The following is an 18,810-nucleotide window of genomic DNA, read 5'->3' as shown; positions in this document are numbered from 1 at the left end:
AAGATCAAGGTCAAACTTTTTTCCCCAGACTGGGTCTCCCTATGTAGCTCAAATTAGCCTTGAACTTTACAGTTCAGCACTTGGGAGGGCGAGGGAGGTGGATTTCTGAGAGTTTGGCCTGGTCTATACAACAAATTCTAGGCCAGCTGGCGACAGATACATAAGCAAGACCCTATCCCAATTCCTCCCCACAAAAGCTGCTAAATACACAAAAGCTATCCTTGTTACATGACTGTTGCCTTTAGGAAAAAACAGCTATACAACTTATTGTAAAACGAGACCATTTTTTTATTATTTTTTAAAAAACTGACACACAAACTACTATTTTCAGGCTTGAGTATTGGTAGACAGTCTCCATCTGGCTAAAGAAAAATAACAAGCAAGACCTGTCACAATAAAACTTTGAAGCAAAGAAAAAAAGAAAAAGAAAAAATTATGAAAACATATTTGTCAACCTGAGCTTGAAAGCTTTTCAATATTTAAAAACTTTTCTATGATATCTTGGTAATGTTAGTGAATATGATTTTTTCATGTTACATATAGTTTTTCCCTGAGCTCCAGCATGGCCAACTGGTCCGTGTGCTTAATAGGCATCTCATAGTTTACATAACCAAAACAGACAAATTCATATTCTTCTCCCTGCAACCCACCCCCGGAGCCCAACCATCTGGTGCCATCTAACCACATGCTTAAGACACGAGTCATCCTTAGATTCCTTTCTCTTACACCATATGCAACTCGCATATCCTTCCACTGTGTCTAAAAAACATGCATGGTACAATTCCTAACTCTCATACTCTCTACCTGCTTATACTCTCCCTGCTAGCTAATTCTGCTCTCACCTCTTCAATCTGTTTCCCACTCAGCAGCCTAATTCTTTAAGAATTAAATCAACCCCAGCACAGTAGAGCACACTTTTAATCCTAGCACTCAGGAAGCAGAGACAGGCAGATCTATGTGAGTTTGAGGCCAGTCTGGTCTACATACCGAGCTCCAGGCCAGCCAGAACTACATAGTGAGATCCCGTATTTAAAAAAGAAAAGTGAGGAGCTGGTGAGATGGCTCAGTGGTTAAGAGCACTGGCTGTTCTTCCAGGGGACCTGGGTTCAATTCCCAGCCCCCACATAGCAGCTCACAACTGTCTGTAACTCCAGTTCCAGGGAATCCGACACCTTCACACCAATGTACATAAAATAAAGTTCAAAAAGTGAACAGGACGGTGGTGTCGCAAGCCTTTAATCCCAGCACTCGGTAGGCAGAGGCAGGCGGTAGGCAGAGGCAGCCTGGTCTATAGAGTGAGTTCCAGGACAGCCTCCAAAGCTACAGAGAAAACCTGTATCGAAAACCAAATAGAGAGAGAGAGAGGGAGGGAGGGAGGGAGGGAGGAAGGAAGGAAGGAAGGAAGGAAAGTGGCCTCTGCAGGCATTACACACACTCGGGCACTCATACATAAAAAAATATTTAGGCAAAAAGGAAGTTATTTTCAAAGAGTAGTAATAATAACCCCAGAGCTGAAGAAGTCCGTCCTTCCAAATCCTGATCTTCTAGCTCCCATCTCACTGCTTACGGATCTATTTGAAATGAGCAGCTTTTAGTTCATTTTCGGTTTTTTGGTTGTGTGTGTGTTCACATGTGCACATGTGTACACACGCATGCATGTACATGCCCCCCTGTCCCTCTAATTGAAAATTTCCTAAGGGTACAGTCTTTGTCTAAGTCACTCTTATCTCAGGAGCCCAGAATAGACACAATAAGCAAGTATTAACTTATGAAAGAATATGACAACTTTCCATCTAGACAAGGAAAGCACTAGCACGTAATATCTCAGTCAGAGAACATTAACTAAGATATAAAAGTGAGTTTAAAAAGAAAGATAGTCAAACTGAAAGCCAATGTGGTGCTCTGAATGAGAATGATACCCACAGAATCATATAATCACATATATGAATATTTGGTCCAGTTGGGAAGAATTAGGAGGTATGGTCTTATGAGAGGAGTGGTATCACTGGGGGCAGGCTTTGAGATTTCAAAATCTCATCCAGAGTGGGTACATGCGTGTGTTTGTGTGTGTGTGTGTGTGTGTGTGTGTGTGTGTGTACGTGCACATGCCTCTTGCTTATAAATCATAGATGCAAGTTCTCAGCTACTGCTCCAGCACCATGCCAGCTTGCCTGCTGCTATCATACTACCATGATGGACACAAAATCACCCTTTGAAACTGTAAGTCCCCAATAAACTCTTTCTTCCATAAGTTGCCTCGGTCATGGTGTTGTATCACAGCAATTGAAAGGTAACTAAGAAAATCAATATAGCAGGCAAGATAAGAACAATGAGGTAAATCCAACTATTATAAACAGTCCTTCCCAGGCCTCACTGAGATTTATTACACATCTTAATATGTGTTGCTATGGCAAAAATATCACAGACCAGGTAATACATAAATAACAGAAATTAATTTAACAATGTATTTGATGTGGATGAGTGTGTGTCCATGTGTGCATGATGCCTGCAGAGGCCAGAGGAGAGCGCTCCAGTCTCCTGGAACAGAGAGCTGTAAACCATCAAATGGGTGCTGGGAAGAGCCTGAGTCCTCTGGAAAAACAGCAAAACCACTACGGAGCCACCTCCCCAGCCCTTATTTCAGTTTTAAAATCTGAGACCACCCAAAAGTCAAGCCGTGGACATTTATTTTGTATATAGTGAGAGTCTCAAACAAGCCAAACTCACTCCCTCTAAACCTTGAGTAGTAACTTCATTTATGAGGATAGAACCCTCATGACAAGCACCTCCCAAGGCCCCAGCAGCATGAATATTGAAGGGGTAACATAATTCAAACTACAGCAGTATATTTATGGTAAATCCCTAGTGAATTTTAAGCAGACAGTGATTTGTTTTGTTGTGGTTTGGTTTGGTTTGGTTTGGGGGTTTTTGAGATGGGGTTTCTCTATGAAACCTTGACTGTCCTGGAACTCACGCTGTAGACCACGCTGTCCTTGAACTCACAGAGATCCACCGCCTCTGCCTCCTGGGTGCTGGGATTAAAGATGCAGGCCACGACTGCCTGGCTTGTTTTGTTTTGAGACAGGGTTTTTCTATGTAGCTCTGGCTGTTCTGGAATTTACTACGTAGACCAGGCTGTCCTTGAACTCACAGAGATCCACCTGTCTCTGCCTAAGTGTTGAGATAAATGTGTGCAGCACTGAGCCCAGCTCACCATCCTTTCTTAAAAATATTTGTTTGTATTCCGTAGTGTATTCCGTAGTGTAAATGTGGAAGTCAGAGGGCAATTGGTGGGAGCAAAACATTTCAATGCACCACACAGATCTGAAAGATCACCTTGGGTCATCAGGCTTGGCAGCAAGTTCTTTGACCCAATAAGCCATCTCATCAGCACAGATTTCTACTTAAAAGTACAATAGTATTGCAACAGAAGTTCAATGTGGGTAAGAAGAGGATAACTGGGAACCTATAGCAAGTGTGTCTAATCATCAGCTAATGCAGTGGATATAAATTAGGCAAGTTTAAGAGTCTCTTTAAAAGCTAGGTGTGGGGTGGGGGACTGGAGCAATTCACCACAATTGTTGCTCTTGCTGAGGACCCAGATTCAGTATCCAGCACACAGATAGATAGTGGCTCACAACCATTCATAATTCATAATTCCAGTTCCAGACGATCTGGCACCTTTTCTGGCATCAGACACACATGCAGGAAAAACACTCATACACATAAATAAAATGTAAAATAAATATTTAAAAAATTTTGATAAAATCCAGGAATGGTGACACTCTCCTATAATCCTAGAACTTCAAAGATAGCAGGATATGGTTTTCAACTACACAGCAAATTCAAGAATAGCCCTTGTCTGCAAAGAACAAAAGACAAAACAAAAAGAAAAATTACCCAAAGCAAGTTACTTAAGAGTCAGGTGTGCACCCATAAGCTGGCACTAGTTGTCTGACCACCCCCATCCCCAGCACCCCCACCCAAGACAACGTGAGATGACCGTGCTAAGACTGCAGCTCCTAAGGGAGCAGTCCCAGCCAGGGCTGTCTCAAGTACTGGGACCAGGCTTTACTATCATATGTCTGGGGGCCTCTCAGTGGCCCTGCCACTATGACCACCTTAGCCAGAGGAAGAGTGCTGCCCCAGGATAGGGACTGCTACAGCTCGTCTAAACACAAGCCCTAAGGGACAAGACTGTGACTGCTCCAAGCACTTTTTGTCTTACAACAAAAACATGTTGCTTTTTTTTTCTTTTCTCTTTTTGTAAGAGTACAGTTATAGCCGGTGATGGTGCACGCCTTTAATACCAGAATTTGGGAGGCAGAGGCAAGTGGACCTCTGTGAGTTTTGAGTTCTGCCTGGTCTGCATGGCGAGTTCCAGACAGCCAGGGCTGCTACACAGAAAAACCTTGTCTTGGGGGGGGGGGGGGGGGGGGAAGGAAAGTTCTACCATTTCCACCTTGCCCTTTTCCGTCCAAACCCTCCCATCTTCACACCCTACCTTGCTCTCTTTCAAACTCATGGCCTCTTTTTCTTTAATTGTTGGAGTCTCTGTATGTGTGTGTATTCATGAATACACAAATACAACCTGTTTAGTCCTTATGTTACTTGTATGTATGCTTTCAGGGCTGACCCTTTGGTATTTGATAACCAATTAGAGAAAACAGAAGAGGCTCTTCTCTGCAGAATACTATTTCTCCCCAATTCCTTAACTGCCTGTAGGTTTTTTTTTTCTGTTTGTTTGTTTGTTTGTTTTCCTTTTTGCCTGGAGTTGAGGCCTTGTGGGCTTTCCCCTTCCCATTCCCCTTAGCTGTTCTGGTCACATTTAGGCAGGCATGTTGGTGAGCCTTCATGAGTGTAGCTTCTGCCATTTCTAAGAAACACTCCCACATCAAACTTCCTATTCCTCAGGCTCTTACAATCTTTGCACCCTCTCATCTACAATGATCCCGAGCCTTAGGCTCAAGAGTTGTGCTGTAGATGTAACCATTGGAACTGGGCACTCAAATACTGCATTGTCAGTTGACAGTTTCTGTAATGTGCCTCTATTGCAAAGAGAAGTTTCCTTGTTGAGAGGCGAGGACTACAAATAAGGATCAATATTTAGAATGTATCTATGTGAACTGTACCAACTCAAAAGAGGAGGTAGAAAGCTGGTCAAAGCCAGAGGTGGCAGATGACTCTAAGGAAAGTGTCTTCCAGACACAGCAGGCTGATGCACATAAGAATTCAGACTGTGACAGCACACACAAAACCTGCACAGTATCAAACCAGTCAAAGAGCCAGCAAAAGGGAAGGTGAAATGGACAAAATTTCACACTAAACTAAGAAGCTATTTGCAATTGATACCTGCTAAGTAAAGGAAAATCTATCTTCTATAATCAGGTGTTACTGGGTATATCAACTACACTCCAGGGCAAGCCCCAGGCCCAAGAGTAGTTGACCAAGTTTACCAACACAAAAATCAAAACAGACTCCATGTGTTTTTTTTTCACCTTTTGTTTTGTTTTGTTGTCATTTTTTGCCTTACTGGGATCTTTTTTTGTTGTTTTGATATTTTCCTTTTCTTTTGCTTTTTGCTTTTGGAGGTACCCTGCTCATATATACACATTGGTCAGGACATAAAATGGATCTGGAAAGAGTTGAGGGAGAAGGATAATATGATCAAAATATATTGTATAAAAAAATTATTTAGAATGTAGTTAGGGACTGTGCTGCTTTAGAAAGGGGTGGGTATAGGTGCTCTTCCAAGATCCATGACTTCACTAGCTCTGGGGAGTTGGCTCGGTTTCTAGTATCAGGCATGATTTCCTTCTTGTGGAGCAGGCCAGAAGGCCAACAGACTGCTTTTTCTTTAAGTGACTCACTTAGTGAGTCAGCTGGGAGACATTCTCCAGTGCGCTTCTCCTCATACTGGAGTGTTATATTCCATTGCTAAAGGTGTGGGGGTTCACACCACTGTCCCAGCAGCAGCACTCAGGAGACAAAGGGTGGAGGGAGCCCTGAGTTTTGGGTCAACTTGAGCTACAAGATGAGACTGTCTCAACAAAAACAATCAAAGAAACAAATCCCCCCACCCAGCCCCAATAAAAGAAAAATCATTTTAAGCCATTTAAAAATAATCAATGGAGAGACTGAAATATGGTGCAGCCGGGGAAAGTGCTGGCCAGTAAAAGCATAATAAACTGAAAACCAGGTTGATCTCAGAACCCACGGTGAAGGAACAGACTAACTCTTGAAATGGACACTGACACACGCACAACTCTCTTTCCCTCCCTCTCTCCCTCCTTCCCTCTTCCCCTCTACCTACACACATACACACCCCTACCTGATGAAAAGTAAAATAGTAATAATAATAACAATAATAATAATAATAATAATAATAATAATAATAATAGAACCTGTCAGGTAAACTAGTAGTAGTTTGGGGCAGGAACAAGTTGAAGAACAACACATTTGTGAGGAACCATGCACAGCTAGCTGCAGGAAGATGGGGAGTTCAAGGTCATTCTCAGTTACCTAACAAGTTAGAGGCCAGCCTGGGCTACTTAAGAGGGATAGAAGGGAGGAAGAAAAAGAGGGACAGATGAAGAAAGAGGTTATTTGTTTCGTAGTTGTTTATTTATTTGTTAATTTTTGGCATTTGTTTGAGTCAGGGTCCCATTCTAGTCTAGTCTAGACTGCCTGGAACTCACCCTGTAACACAGACTGCCATGAACTCCTGGTAATCCTCCTACCACAGCCTAAGTGACAGGAATTTACAGGCAGCAGCCATCACATCAGGGTACACTTAGCAACAATAACACATTACCCTTCTTGGATGTTCTATTTGCTCTCAGAGTCTCTTACAAACACTGATACACTATCAATTAATCCTGAAAATTTTTCTAAGTGAAAAAAATTAGTAGGGCCAAGAGTAAGAGTATATGAGTCAACATAATGATACCACAAAAAACAATCTCAAAGTCTGCTTTCTAAAGATAAGTATATACTATTAAAATTATCAAGTCAGCTATCTCTTTTTACATCAAAATTCATTGTTATTTTTACTATTACCCTTTCAATGCTGCACTCTGAAAAGACTGAGGGAAAGATCCTCCCTAAAACGAACAGCACCTCCCGGCAGTGGCCCGGATACACAGAGGTCTGAGAGAAAAGCCCATCAAGTGGCTGGCGCTACTCAAGTGCTGCTGCGTCCCGTGGAGACCACAGCCTCCTCGCCACAGCCACTGCTCTCCAGGAGCCTCCGGGCTTCCAGCGCGGCAACTGCGGGGGCAGCCAGTCCTGTGTGAGCTTCTCCAGAGCAGGCACAGCGCTCCTGAGCGGCCAGCCCATACGGGTAAGACAGCCCGTATTTCAGCGTTCCCTCTGAAATTCATGTTCACGCCATTGGGTCTTTCTCCAGGAGCCCTGACCACCACGCCCTCACCGTGAGCTGAGGGTCAGTTTCTCTACATGCTCTCCATTGCAGTGTGCTGCCTCATCACAGGCACAAAGGCAAGCAACTATAGGTCAAACCTAGAGCAGAACATTTCCTCCACATAAAAATAAATAAAAATATTTTTTAAAAATTTTTAAAAAAAGTTCTATCAGTTTTCGCTAGTAATAATCCCAAAGAGACTTACTGAGTATATTTTAGTGCTAACTATTGTCTGGAAGCTTGTATTAAAACTAATGTCTACTCTCTTTTTCCGTTTGTAATTTTAATGTTGAGAGTTTTGGGGGTTTTTGTTTTATTTTGTTTTATTTTTTTTTTTTTTGTGGTACTCGTTTGATTAGTCGTGGTCTGGCTTTCTTTTTTTTAAGACAGGGCCTACACAAAGACTCTGTAGATCAGACTAGCATCAAACTCACAGGAAATCTATGTGCCTCTGCCTCCCTCATGCTGGGATTAAAAACAAGTACTACCACACCAGGCTCTTAATTCCTCTTCTACACTTTACTTTCTCTATACTTCTGTGTGTTCTAAAAGACACGGTTAGCTCCTCCAGGGCACGGCTGTTCACAGTACATACTTCCTCTTAGCGAAGTGAGATACTATGACAAACAGCTGTGAGTTAACAAAAAGTATATTAAAAACTGGGGTAAGAGGTTGAATCTAACATTAGACTATGGAAATATTATTCTATAAATTCAGTAAGAACAGTGTTCATACAAAAAAGATAAAAATTTCAGTTCAATGTAAATTTGAGAATACCTAAAAAGTCTTGATTGACGTACCACACACATGAGATAGGATCTCACTACACACATACACACACAACACACACATTGAGATAGGCTCTCTGTATAGCCATGGAACTTGCTATGTTGACCAAGCTGGACTCAAACTCCTAGAGATCTGCCTGTCTCTGCCTCTCTAGTGCTAGGATTAAAAGTGTGCACCACCATACCCAGCTAAGATTTTTTTTTATTGTTTTAAATCATGTGTATGTATATGTGCCTGTATGTTGAGCATATGCAATTGAGTGCAGGTACCTATAGAAGTCAGAGGCGTGAAAGCTCCCTGGAGCTGGAGAGAATTACAGAAGATGTGAGCGTCCTGATAGGGGTGCTGGGATCAACTTGGGTCCTCTGGAAAAGCAGTCAGTCTAACTGCTGAGCTCAGTGAAGAGCTAGCCTAAGACTTACTGGCACATCTCCAGACCACATACTACCTGCTCTTCTGATTGCAGCTAAAAACTAGACTACATTTTAAGAATGGCACAGGATCTGAGAGACTCCCATACCTGTCCAACAGGTCTGCCTACTCCAGTAACACTCCTAAAAACTGTGATACACAAACTATTCCACCCATGAGTCTGTCACAGCTGAGGAATCTGAGTCGTTAATAGTACGGCCAACCAAAATTTATTTCACTCTTCTGAGTCTTAAATTTCTCATCTGTAAGAGGGCACTCCCTATGACAGACTGTTTATAAGGAGTAAACACAAACTAGAAGAGATTATAACAGATTATTGATCCTCAATAAGCAGGATTAATCAGGACTGGTTCTCCTTATCTGCGTGGTTCAACAATCATTATTAAGCCTACAGCTGAGCCAAACTATTTTTTTAAAGGAATCTCCATATGCTGTACACACTTTCTCGTCACTATTTCCTAAAAACTATTGTGTAGGAAAATGTAAAAATTTAGGGTCAGTGAGACAGCTAAGCAGGTAAAAGTGCTTGCCTCCAAGCCTGGAAACTGTTGAGTTCAATCCCCAGGATTTCTACGGTGGAAAGAGAGAATCAACTCCTACAAGCTGTTCTCTCATCTCCATAAATTGACAGTGGCACATGTGTACAAACACACATATAGTAAATGCAATTTTTAAAAATATTTTCACAGAACTCAGTATTGTAAGTAATCTAGAAATGAGAGAACGTAATACACACAAGAGTATATATGTAGGCTTGATGCAAATCTAGGCCAAACCACGGAGAATTGAGCATACAAGGTCAAAGAAGGGCACGAATATTAACCTTCATTACTCTAATTAGTTTCTTCACACAAGATAGGGTTTCTCTGTGTAACAGTCCTAGCTGTCCGGAACTCACTCTGCAGACCAGGCTGGCCTCAAACTCAGAGATCCACCTGTCTCTGTCTCCCAAATACTGGAATCAAAGGTGTGTGTCACCACCGCTAAGCTCACATTCTTCTTGAGGAAACTTCTTGCAGAAAGTAACCAATTCAAGTTTAAAAGGAACTTAGTACTGGAATCTGAAGATTCATGTTTGTTCCAGGAATTATTACAAGTTATTGAACTTTATTTAGATATCTAATGTCTCCGAACCTAGATGGCTTGTCTGTGGCCCAGGAGGAAGAACAAGAGGAAGATGAGGAGGAAAGGGAACACAACAAAAGGAAAAGCAGAAGCAGAGGAGGAAGAGAGAGAGCAAGCATTGGTGAACACACACACACACACACACACACACACACACATATGACTGCTTGGGCCCAGAAGTTTAAGGCCAATCTCCTTAGTCAACATAATGAAACTGTTTTTCAAACACTACTTTTTTTAAGTTTCTTGCTGTGAAGGCTAGGTAGACTAATCTCAAATTTCTGATGTGAAAATTAGGATCCTCCTGCCTCAGCTTCCTGAGTGTTGGGTTACAGGTATTTACCACCTTCCCCATTTCAAAATAAAAATTTTAAAGGCAGGAATAGCACTTTTAACGAGTACCACCTATAAACAAGCATAAACTGTACAATACTAACATAGTTAAGCCTCTGCCAACCTCAAACTGTTCCTGAATGTCAAAAGTTACCTCCTTTCTAAGATTAATGTGCATTAATGAAGCAAATGTTATGAGAGCTTAATTATTTCACAGTGTAGCATGTAAGGCTAAGAATCAAAATGTAATTGCAGGAGCTTCTGGTGATGCATGCACACAAACACATATACAAAGCAAGAAACACACACATAATTTAAATCAATAAAAATACTTTTTTTAATAAAAAAGTATTTGCCAGTCCAAATGAAGTTGATAAAATTTCAGCCAGAAAAATTAGAAAGTGAAGTTCTAGGATCACCAAAGGCGAAAGTTGGAAAAGAAAGTATGAAGACAAATTCCTTGGAACACTAGCACAGACACTACTGGCTCTTGAAAAGGATAATCACACGGAAGGCACATTTACACACTGCAGGTCTCAAGTACCCTAACCCTAACTTCTCAAAGACGTTCTAGCCTTTCCTGAGCCAGCACAATCTTCATCCCAAGCAACTTTTCCTTTATATCTACTGTTCATTTAATTTTCTTTCCTTCCTAGTTCCCCAAGGTCAAAACAGTAATAACTCTAAAGTATCTGTCTATGCTCAAGGCTCAATGGCCCTAGGGTAAATCTCCGGGATGGGGGGGTGTACTCAATCTCACACCAAACAGAAACAGCAAAGGCTTTTCTAAATACCAATATAAAAATAGTTGATAATTTTAATATTTTGTTTGTTTGGTTGGTTTTTCAAGACAGGGTTACTCTGTGTAACAGCCCTGGCTGTCCTGAAACTTGCTCTGTAGACCAGGCTGGCCTCAGAGATCCACCTGCCTGTGCTGCTTAAACACTGCGATTAAAGGTGTGCACAGCACACCCCACCTCCCTATAACTTTTTTTAAGATGTGTGTATGTGTGTGTGGTGTGTGGTGTGGGGGTGTGTGTGGTGTGTGTGTGGTGTGTGTGTGTGGTGTGTGTGTGGTGTGTGTGTGTATGTGTGGTGTGTGTATGTGGTGTATGTGTGGTGTGTGTGTGTGTGTGTGTGTGTGTGTGAGCATATGCCCACAGATGCCAGAAGCAGCACGGATCCCTTGAAGCTGGAGTTGAAGGCATTTTGAGTGCACGTGGGTGCTGAGATCTGAACTCTGGTCTGACTCTCTGTTAGAGCAGCATGTACTCTTGACTGCTAAGCCATTTCTCCAGCCCCTACTCAGAACTTAAAACTCCATCCTTTTTAAGAAATCATTTAATAAATTTGGCTTTAAATGACTCAATTAAGAACTAAACTCAGCAGGGCACAAAGCACTGCAAATACTCCCTCAACTTCTCAGCAGAACAGACCTGAATTCTTGAGATATAAGGAAACAACAAAATAATTATCATGATAAAACTCACACAGCAAAATTAATATCTCACAGTAGGTATGATAATTTTCCTCACCAGGCATGGTGGTGCATGTTTAATACCAGGAGATGAGACAGAGAATCTCTGTAGTCCAGCCTGGTCTGCATAAACTCCAGACCAGCCATGGCTGCATAATGAAACCGTGTCCCCTAGATAAACTTTCCTCACAAAAATATAGTAGCTATACTTCCAATCACAGAACCTGGGGCTAAACAGTCCCAGCAGCCTGGCTGGAATGAGGTGTGTCTGAGAACAAACACAAACACACACAAAGCAAAGAAAAAGAACGACTTACCCTACTTAGGGCTATTGTCAATTAAGATGGGTTGTGTGTAAGTGGGTGTGTCTATACACTTATTTGTGCAGGTCCCCATGTAGCCCAGAAGAGGGTGTTGGGTCCCCTGGAGCTGGAGTTGCAGTGCAGGAAACAAGCTGGAGTTACAAGTGCAGTGAACCCAAAATGCAGCAATTTCAAGGCTTTTCATGCTAAAATAACTTGCACATTTTTTACTATCTATAAAATATAAGATCACTTTTCTATTTTTACACTATATCTACATTTCTGTAAGATCTTAAAATGTATTTAATGTATCTATTATTAGATTTACTCTTTTCTTAAGTGTTTTGCCTGCATGCATATATGCAGACTGTGTGTGTTTGGTGCCGCCAGGGGTGAGAAGAGCCTATGAATCCCCTGGAAAAGACATTAAGGATGGTTGTGAACCACCATGAGAGTGCTGGGAATTAAAACCAGGTCCTTTTCAAAAGCAACAACTGCTCTTTACCCCTGAGCCATTCCTCCAGGCCTTAAAATGTGTTTTTAATCAGCTATATATAGTTTTCAAAAACAAGAAATACAGTAGGCACAGCAGGCATTCAACAAGTGTATCGGCAGATCACCAAAGTCAAAGGTTGGAAAAGAAAGCATGAAGACAAATTCCTTGGAGGGCTGCTCCAGATTAAATGTTACTAATATGGACAGTGACAAATATTCAAACAATTCTCAAAACAGTATCTCCCTCTGAGAATAAAACCTAAGCATGTGCTAGCACAGACACTACTGGCTCTTGAAAATGATAATCACACGGAAGGCACGTTTACATACTGCACGTCTCAAGCACCCTAACCGTAACTTCTCAAAGACTGCTCTGGTCTTGCCTTATCAACCAGAAGTGAGTTTCTAGTCTCCTTCTCCGATACAAAGAAATCTACTACTTCATTTGCATCTCCTGCAAACTGTTAGTTTTTACACAATCATGAGACCACAAACTACTGCATACAATTCACTTACAATCACTAATATACACAAGCAAGCATCTGTCATAGTCAAAATGCCAAGAATTTCTAGATAAATTAGTAAGCAATATCACATTGTATTTAAAGACTAAATAATGTCTGCTAATCTTTTTTATTCATATTCTTCTCTACATTAACTCGGGTTAGAAAGAAATGTCAAGAAAATAAAGCAACCACTATGACATTACTGAGTGTCAATCCAACAATCCAATAACATTTGGAGGAAGATAACTACTTAAGACATTTTTCCCAACGAATTTCCCTATGAATCATTCGTGCTTTATAATAACGAGTATACATTATCCTAAAGCGGAAGTAAATATGATGATGAGGAGGAAAAACCCGACTTGAAAACCGCCAAGCAAGCGGATTTCCAAACCTTCAATTAAAAGATTTTTAAGATGAATTCTATCAAACCCTTAGACTCACTCCCTGCACCTGATTGAGAGGTCTGTATAAATGTGACTTGTGACTTTTTTTAAATAAATAAGAGGCACACCCTCTAGGACGAACTGACATAATCACCCCTACCCCACCCTCACACATCCCGCTTTTCCTTTCCCAGCGCCTTTTCCCTGCCCATTCCTCTCGCAGCTGTCTGGGTACTAGACTCATCACATTCGGCAGAGGGGCGACAGCAAGGTGTGGGGGACCAAGGTGACCAAGCGATAATGCGGGATCTCCGAAAGGGCCTCGGACAGAGGAAGAGTGGCTGCGGGGTCTCAGGGCCGACCCCAGCTAGGGAAGGCTGTGGGGTCTTGGGACGAACCTGGGCCAAAAGAGGCGGCGCGGAGTAGAGCCCGGCCAAGACTGCGGAGAGCAGAGCAGAGCCCGGGCAGGGGAAGACTGCAGGGAGCCCGACCCGGTCGGACAGGAGAGGCTACCGGGAGCACAATCCGGACAGGAGAGGCCGCAGAGCGTACGACTCGGCTAGGAGAGGTTTCGGGGAGCACGACCGGCCGTGAGAGGCTGCGGGCAACAGAGACCGGGCAGGGAAACTGCGGGGTCTAGGAGCCAGGGAAGGCAACTGCGGGAATCAGAGCTCGGCGGGAGCAGGCTTTGGGGACCCGCGGTCCGGGCAGGCTGCGGTTAGCACGGCCGGGCCGGGAGCACAGCCTGGCCGGGGCCGGCTGCCGGGACCTCAGCCGGCTGGGCACACTGGGAGCGGCGGCGGGGCCGGCGGCGCCCGCGGCGGCCCTGCTCCTCGCCCATTTTCTCGCGGCGGCCACTTCCTGTATCGCGGCGGCCGCGGCCGGGGCGGAGGGTGGCGGAGTAGGGCAGCTCCCACCGCACCCAGCCTGCCCGTCGCCCCAGTCGCCCCCGCCGGCCGCCCGCCCGCCCGCGCTCCTCACCTGTATGTAGTTGTTTTCACAGTAGTCCGCCACCCGGGTCAGGTTCTGGTAACTCTCTATCAGCGCCCTCTTGCCAGACGGGATCTCCTCCTCTAGTAACATCTGCAGCTCTGCCATTTTCCACCCCTCCGCATCGCTTCCTCTTCGTGTTAAAGAAACAGAGGCAGCTGGGTCCGCCGGGGACCGGAGCGCCGCACAGACCAGACTCTAACCACCCACCCGCCCTCCGCCGGGTATTGTGGGACTGCACCTCCTCCTCTTCCTCCTTACTCTCCCCGCCCCCCTCCGCCCGGGACTCGCCGCCGCCGGAGCCTCACTTTCTCGCGAGAATCATTTCCCCCTTGACAAGGAGACTCCACCCCCTCCCATGGCATTGCTTTCTGGGAATTGTAGTTTCGCCCAAGCTAGGCTGCGCATGCGTTCAAGGAGGCTCCCGAATTTAAAGAACCAAGGCTGAGCATTCAGTTTTAAATCTAGAATAAGCTCTAGACCCGGAAGATGGCGCCACAGGGTGATCTAGGCAACATAATTATTTCTATGACAAGACTGAAAATTGGCAGAAATTAATTAGAATATGCCAGTAAATCAAAGGCATCCAATCTCATAAGGATTAAAAACAGACTCTGAATCCTGACTTCAATTTTGTGAGAGATACGACTAAGACTTTGCCTTCTTATACCCCAATTCATGTAAAACTTAGAAAACAGTATCAGTTCCAGATGTGCATCAAACAGTGTGCTTGATATTGCAGAAACAAATGGAGCAAGTTTGTAGACTTAAGAATTTAAAGAAAGCAGGGCGGTGGTGGTGCATGCCTTTAATGCCAGCACTTAGGAGGCCTAAGCCTCTAGATCTCTGAGTTCACGGTCAGCCTGGTCAACGGAGAAAGAGATGGAAGGAGGCTAAAATTTAAAATAAACAATTTTTATGGTTGTCAAGTGACTCAGCAGATAAAGGCATTTTCTCAGTTCAAACCCCAAAACTAAAATGGTGGAAGGCTGGAACAGACTCCTTAAATTTGTCCCCTGACTGCCACACTTCTCTGTGGCATGAGCCCAGCCATATATACAGACACACATGCATATATACACACATACATATGTAAATAAAGTAAAATTTTAAATAAGCAAATAATTTCAGTGTTTTTCTTTTCTAATTTCCTTTATCTCTCTCCTCTACACATATCTTCCTACTTTTTTAAGTAATGTGTTTATTTTTTTCTCTAAGTTATGCAAAATTGTTTTGCTTTCCTCATTTCTTACCGCTTGCTTGGCAAGTGTCTCCAAGGATCTTTTATTTCAAGCTGTCATATCACCAGAATGACTAAATTATTTGGATATACTAGACTATGAAAAGAGCTGCCCAAATTTAAAGATGACTTACAAACCCATGTTTTCAATCCTCTCTGGGAGTTGGGGAGAATCACAATTCATAGGAGTAACAACAGCACTCAGCCACATTTTTTTTTTTTTTTTTTTTTTTAAAGATTTATTTATTATGTATACAACATTCCTTCCATGTCTGCCTGCATGTCAGAAGAGGGCGCCAGATCTCATTACAGATGGTTGTGAGCCACCATGTGGTTGCTGGGAATTGAACTCAGGACCTCTGGAAGAACAGTCAGTGCTCTTATCCTCTGAGCCATCTCTCCAGCCCTCAGCCACATTTTAAAGCGGCCCTCAACACACTAAGCACGACAGGTGACAGGTGGAAAAGGATGAGGAACCACACCTGTAAAACAAGCCTACAGTCTTCCCATGTTTGCGTGGGGGCATGTATATGTGCAAGTACACATGCATGTGCGTGTATGGAATCCAAAAGGCCAGCCAGTGTCTTCCTCAGTCAGTCTCTATCTTATGTTCTGAGACTGAGTTGATCACTGAATCTGGAGTCTATTATGTCTACAGGCTGTCTGGACAGTGACCTCCACGGATTCAGGTCCTCACACTCAGGTGGCAGGTGCTTTATCACTAAGCATCTATCTCCCGAACTTATATTTTTATTTTCTTTTAATTGGCTTACAAAATAACAAGTTTCCTTATGGATTTTTTCATAGATCCCTAGTTTGGATTGACTCTCTGTCCCCACACCCCCTTATTCCTGACCTCACACCTCATTCTTGCTTAATCCTTCCCACCCCCAGTGTTGCTTTCTTAAACTTCATTTCACATGTGTCCTACCATCTATCCCATGCCTCTACCACCCACCCCATGCCTCTACCACCCACCCCATGCTTCTACCACCTACCCCATGCCTCTACCACCTACCCCATACCTCTACCACCCACCCCATGCCTCTACCACCCACCCCATGCCTATACCACCCACCCCATGCTTCTACCACCCACCCCATGCTTCTACCACCTACCCCATGCCTCTACCACCTACCCCATACCTCTACCACCCACCCCATGCCTGTACCACCCACCCCATGCCTATACCACCCACCCCATGCTTCTACCACCCACCCCATGCTTATACTCCTTACTCCCCAGGCTTAAAGCCTCTTTTGTTCCCTCCATCACAAGTCCTTTCAAGTTTCCTGGCCTCTGCACACACTATCACACACACACACACACACACACACACACACACACACACAAAGGTATGTAGAAATCAGAAGCTAGGAGGCTAGAGAAATGGTTTATCAGTTAAAAGCTCTTGCTGCTCCTGCTGAACGCCTGAGTTCTGTTCCTAGAACCCACGAACCCACATGGCAGTTCACAACCATACATAACTACAGCTTTGGGGCATCTAATGTCTGTTTCTGGTCTTCTCAATCACCACAGTACATATACATATGTGAAGGCAAACACTCACACACATAAATAAACCTTTTTCTAAGAAATAAAAAGTTAAAAGTTTAGGCAACGCATGGTGCTGTGTGCTTTTAACCCCAGCACTCAGGAGGTAAGGGAAAGAAGATTTTTGAGAGTTCAATCCCAACATGGTCTACATAAAGAGTTCTAGTACAGCCAGGACTACCTAGTGAGATTCTGTCTCTGAATAAATAAGAAATGAATTTTAAAAGCAATGGTAAAGATACCAAACCAAGATGAGCAAATTACCACACAGAAACAAGAAACATAAAAAGGCTAGGTTCTGTGGTTCTTCAAAAAGATAATAACTCCTCAACTACTAAATACTAAAATAGGTAAAGTGCCAGCTTAAAACTTCAAAAGTGTATTAGTAGAATGATCAGTGACCTCAAAGATGATATACCAAGCAGGTGACGTCAACCTAGCCTCTGGAGAGAAAAGACTGCAGCATTCAAAATGAAGGAGAATATCAGCAACGTTAGTATGAAAACTAAATGTTCCTAAGAAAAGGGAGATGAAGAGTAAAAAATAGAAACTTTATAAATGCAAAGTGCAATGAACTCTGGAGGTGGAGGATATTAGAAATGGAAGAGAAGGTCAAGAAAATACTAAACATTCAAATATCAAAAAGAGAAAAAATGACCATGACCACAAACAACATCCAAGAATTCTGGAATACAACCAAGAGAATTCACGGGATAAAAGAAAATATTGAGATACATGCCAAAGGTATAGGAAAATAGTCAATGAAATTTTAATTGAAGATACCCCACAACCAATAGCAGATTTCTCATTGACAACCTAAAGAACAGAAAAGCATGAAAGGTTATATTCCAAGCCCTGGAAGTGAACGCTGCCAACCAAGATTGCTACACCCAGAAAAGCCATCTTGTAAAATTGATAGATAAATTAGGGCATTTCAGGATAAGCTCACACAAAAACAATTTACATTAACTGTAGTAGACACTTAAAGGAAAACTACATACCAAGGAGATAGAGTCTCGGGCACAAGAACACAAGAAAACAGAAATTTCATGAGGGGAATAGAAGGACAAAGGACACCTCACGTCTAACACAGAAAACCTTCCAACACTAATAAGGAATAAAGAAAATAATAGCAAAGTCAGTCCACCAGATAAACTAATATTTAAATTATAAAAATTAGCCAGCACCTCTCAGCAATAACCTTCAATGTAAAGGTCTCAAGTCACAATTTAAAAACAACAACAATCAAACAAAACACAGACTGGCTGGCTGAATTTAAAACCTAGGGGTAGACTGGAGAGCCGGCTCAGCAGTTAAGAGTACTTGCAGCTGAGTTCAGCTCCCAGCAGCTGCAGAATTTCACAGCTGTCTGTAATTCCAGGTCCAGGGGATTCATTGCCCTCTTCTGACTTTGGTGAGCCCAAGGGATGCACTGCATGCACAGACATACATGCAGGCAAAACACCCATACATATAAAAAATTAAATGAAAAAAATTTTAATTAGATCCAAGTAACTAAAACTGACGTGGTGGTAGGAGTCAACACCTGAAATTTATCTTCTGATCCGGACACACATACACACACACACACACACAAACACACACACACACACACTCCAAAATGTTAAAATAACAGAAATGAGAAATAAATGCAAAAGTTCTTAATTTTTTTAAATTTTTCAATGTTTTAATTAAGAACCTTTAAGAACTCTAAACCAAAATAGTTCAGTTAAACAAATGATAGATGACTTTTTATTT

At 42.8% G+C, this 18,810-nt stretch overlaps 1 protein-coding gene across 1 annotated transcript in view; it reads right to left on the bottom strand.

The window, feature by feature from the left end:
- The window catches only part of Abi1 (abl interactor 1), an 88,330-nt gene extending 73,829 nt beyond the window's left edge, over nt 1-14,501 (bottom strand). The window contains 1 exon segment of the mRNA XM_038334021.2: nt 14,250-14,501. Coding sequence (XP_038189949.1) covers nt 14,250-14,366 — 117 coding nt within the window. The 5' untranslated portion in view covers nt 14,367-14,501.
- Between the last annotated feature and the right edge of the window lie 4,309 nt (nt 14,502-18,810).

Source organism: Arvicola amphibius, chromosome 6 (genome assembly GCF_903992535.2).
Source record: "Arvicola amphibius chromosome 6, mArvAmp1.2, whole genome shotgun sequence".
Classification (NCBI taxonomy): Eukaryota; Metazoa; Chordata; class Mammalia; order Rodentia; family Cricetidae; genus Arvicola; species Arvicola amphibius.
This window is presented reverse-complemented; position numbering and strand designations above follow the sequence as displayed.